The sequence below is a fragment of the Myotis davidii genome, unplaced genomic scaffold, assembly GCF_000327345.1.
Source record: "Myotis davidii unplaced genomic scaffold, ASM32734v1 scaffold2747, whole genome shotgun sequence".
Taxonomy (NCBI): Eukaryota; Metazoa; Chordata; class Mammalia; order Chiroptera; family Vespertilionidae; genus Myotis; species Myotis davidii.
The window spans coordinates 14,419-18,647 of NW_006297768.1; the positions used below are offsets into that span (position 1 = coordinate 14,419).

At 47.9% G+C, this 4,229-nt stretch overlaps 1 protein-coding gene across 1 annotated transcript; it reads right to left on the minus strand.

Annotated features, from left to right (window-relative positions):
* Positions 1-639: 639 nt before the first annotated feature.
* LOC102756328 (mas-related G-protein coupled receptor member X2-like) lies at positions 640-1,616 on the minus strand. Its single transcript, XM_006773355.2, has one exon. The coding sequence runs from the start codon at positions 1,614-1,616 to the stop codon at positions 666-668; it is 951 nt and encodes a 316-aa protein (XP_006773418.1). The 3' UTR covers positions 640-665.
* Positions 1,617-4,229: the final 2,613 nt, after the last annotated feature.

Below are 4,229 nucleotides of genomic sequence, written 5' to 3' on the forward strand. Positions count from 1 at the left end.
GAAACCACTTTTTCTATCCAATCAGGTAGAACAATTACCGAATGACTACTTATGGTTTTGGACAGGGATTCTTTTCTTTTTAAATTATTAAATATTACCTCAGAAGTCAATAATATATTAGAGGCTTCACATGTATTAATCACTGATGTTTATGAAATATTTAGTCATATTTGACACCTGGCTGAGTCCTTATCACCTGTTTTCTAATTTATTCCCCACTATGATTCTATGAGCAGATGATTTCACCACATTTTACAATGAATTAACAGAGGCTTGGAGAGGAGAGCTGTAGAACCAGGACTTCAGACCTGGATTTGTCTGATTCAGAGAAGAATTCTTTCTGTTGCAATGAAGATTGTAAAAAAAATCATTCAATAAATAAATTCAAAAGATTACATGAGAAATTTATTGGTAATGTCAAGGACGATGGAGAGGTATAACGTTCAGACTAATGCTTTCTCTGAGAAAAACTAGACCAGCCAGATTAAAAACAACCTATTTGAAGAGATTGGGGAATCACTGACACATTCTGAGGCTGAGGCTGAGAGAAGACTCGATACTTTCCACGCCTGGCACTGAGGCTGAGAGAAGACTAGATATTTTCCAAGCCTGTCAGGGCAGCAGTGAGTCTGGAAGTTACTCCAGACTGATCAGGACAGAGGCTCTCATCCCTGCCCCAGACTGCTTCCCGACATGGCCAGGGTTTCCCCAGGTTCATCCGCCTCAGGAGTGTCCTGCAGAGCCCTCTGGAGAACCAGCCTCAGGGTGTGTCTCCACTTCCACCATCGCTGCCTGAAGGAGCCAACGAAGAAGTAAATGATGGGATTGGCACAGCTGTTGACAGAGGACAGGAGAACTACAAACTGGGAAAGATGAGGGAAGGCATCAAACCAGTATAAGAGGAACCAGTGGATGCCGAAGGGTAGGCCACAGAGGAGGAAGACCAGCATTGTGAGCATGACGGTCATGTAGAGTCTGGTGGGCGGCAACCGATGGGAGCCACACAGCAGTCTGGTCATCAGGGCCAGGCTGGACCCAGAGAGAAGCACAAATAACAAAACCAGCCATGACACAGTGATGAAATCCAACACTGGGCACCAAACATGATGCATGTTCCTCACCAGGAAGCCACAGTAGTTCCCTTCCAGGATGCTCAGCAGCAGGGACAGGGCCCAGAGTAGGGCACACATGACGGTGGACATGTGTCTGGGGCGGTGGCAGCGGTACCAGATGGGCCACAGGACAGACATGCAGCGCTCTATGCTGATGGCGCTGAGAAAGCTCAGGCCTGAGATGTAGGCAAAGTTTGACACAGGCGAGACATATGTCCCAATTACTTTAACGACAAAATGAAAGTGAAAAAGTAAAACTATACTATGCATAAATTGGTAGCAGAGGAAGAGGAAGTCAGCCCCCGCCAGGTTTAGGATATAGACGGAGAAGGCGTTCCTGCGCATGCGGAATCCCAGGAGCCAGAGCACTACCACGTTCCCTGCCAGCCCCACCAGGACCACAAAGACGTTCAGCAATTCCAGGATTATGTTCTCTGTATAATATTCATCACTTTCATTGGTTGTTGTGAGTTCAGTCTCCCAGGTTGTGACAGTCATATCCATGTTCATAAGCACTTCAGTTGTGGGCCTGGGAACAAAACAAGACTTGAGCACCTGGTCTATGATCACTGACCCTCTGGCCACCCTGTCTGTGGCGATTGGAGGCTTCCAGAGATTAAGGTTCTTCCTGAACCACACGGTCTTGGAGTCCTGGATCCTGAATTCAAAACCAGTTCTCTCTGAATCTTAGAGCCTGGGCTGTTTCTCCTGCAGCAGGCCCCAGTGACTGAGAGTGGTCTACCCAGGAGGGAGGAAGGAGGTTATGACTTAGGCTCATGAAGGGAATGAGACCCCTTTTTAGGACAGAATGAGGACCCCCAAAGCTCTTGCATTAGAAATGTCCCAGTGTGTCATGTCTATGAGGATAGACATTGATTATTCTTCCCATTGTTGTGTCTTCAGGGCCTAAGTCTGTGTGGGAACACAATAGGGCTGTCAATAAAATTTTAATCCACAAATGAATGAATTAATGAAAGAACCAATGTGTAGCCCAAGGGAAGAAGGAAACTGGATTTAATCCTATCTAATAAAAGAGTAATATGTAAATTGACCATCACTACAACACACAAGATAGCCACCCACAAGTGGTCAAACATGGCCGCCTCCATGTGGCCACAAGATGGCTGGCAGGGGAGGGCAGTTGTGGGTGATCAGGCAAGCAGGGGAGGGCAGTTGGGGGGGGGACCAACCCTGCAGGGGAGGGCATTTGGGGGGAACCAAGCCTGCAGGGGAGCACAGTTGTGGGGGGACCCAGGCCTGAAAGGGAGGGCAGTTGGGGCGAACCAAGCATGCAAGGGAGGACAGTTAGGGGTGACCACGCTGGCAGGGGAGGGCAGTTAGGAGCAATTGGGCCGGCAGGGGAGCAGTTATGCATTGATCTGGCTGGCAGGGGAGTGGTCAGGGGCAATCAGGCAGGCAAGCAGGCGAGCAGTTGGGAGTCAGCAGTCCTGGATTGTGAGAGGGATGTCCGACTGCCCGTTTAGGCCCAGTCCCACCAGGATTGGGTCTAAACGGGCAGTCAGACATCCCTTGAGAGGTCCCAAGGTACAGGCTGGGCTGAGGGACACCTCCCCCCCATGCATGAATTTCATGCACTGGGCCTCTAGTATAATATGAAAATTTTTTAAATGAAGAATTTTAAATGTAAAACAGAAGTCAGCACTTTTAACTCCACCACCAAAAAACACATATGTAACAAAAAGAAAATTTCATTTCTAAGTATTCATTCTACAAAAAGCTCTTGTGTGTTCAAAAGACTTTTTATGTCTGCAGACACCTCCTATCTAGGTGGGAGAGGATTCAGGACTGATTTAAATTTCTCTATATTTTAGAGATGAAAGAAGCCCATTTGTGAAGGAGAGAGAGAGGTTGTCAAGGGTTAGAATAGAGGTAGTAGAGACATAAATATGGAAAGTGGGGTTATTAAGTGATTTTTGATACTGTAATAAAAGGGTAATATGCTAATTAGACCAGGAGACCTTCTGGATGTCCTTCCAGACAAAGCCATGGTGGCTGAGCTGAGGCAGAGGTAGTAATGGGCGATCAGGCCAGGAGGGGAGGGCAATTGGGCGATCAGGAAGGCAGAGGTGGGTTAGGGGCTATCAGGCAGGCAGGCGAGCAGTTAGGAGTTGGTGGTCCCTGATTGCAAGAGGCACTCAGACATCCCCTGCGGGGTCCCAGAAGATGCCCAACACACACACCCACACACACTCTCCCTTGAACATACTCACCCTCTAACACTCTCACCCTCACTCCAGTCCTGCATGCTATCAGGCAGGTTGGCAGGTGAGTGGTTAGGAGCCAGCGGTCCCAGATTGCAAGGGGGATCCCAGATTGGAGAGGTTGCAGGCCGGGCTGAGGGACACCTTCCCACATGCACGAATTTCATGCATTGGGCCACTACTCTCCACTAATAAAAGGGTAATATGCTAATAAGACCAGGAGACCGGACACCTTCTATACATCCGACTTCCTTCCAGACAAAGCCACAGTGGTGGGGACTGAGGTAGAGGTGGTTAGGGATGATCAGGCATGCAGAGGAGGGCAGTTAGGGGCCATCAGGCTCGCAGGGGAGTGGTTAGGTGGTGATCAGTCTGGCAGGCAGGCAAGCGATTAGGAACCAGCAGTCCTGGTTTGCAAGAGGGATGTCCAACTGCCATTTTAGGTCCCATCCCACCTAAACCATAAGTTCAACATCCCTCGAGGGGTCCTGTATTGGAGAGAGTGCAGGCCAGGCTGATGGACCCGTCTGTGCAAGATTTTCATGCACCAGGCCTCTAGTGTGTAATATAAAAGTCATTTATCATCAATCCATGTGATTTGGAGTACAGATTTTTTTCAGATCAAAGCATTTGTGTAAAAGAATTCTCATGGTAATTGTGGAGTTAAGAAGTGCTTACTTCTATTTTACAAAGGGCTTTGGATGAAAAGTGATAAGCTCTTGCAGAATTTAGGAGAGAAACACAAACCAACTCACACATAGGTGAAGAATAGCAGCGGATGAGTGCTTACATAGTATTACCTCTTTTAATCCTCCAAATAGCCCTATGAGGCCAGTACTCTGCCTATACCCATCTGGCATATAGGAAAAGAGAAGCAGAAGGTGGTCCAGTTATA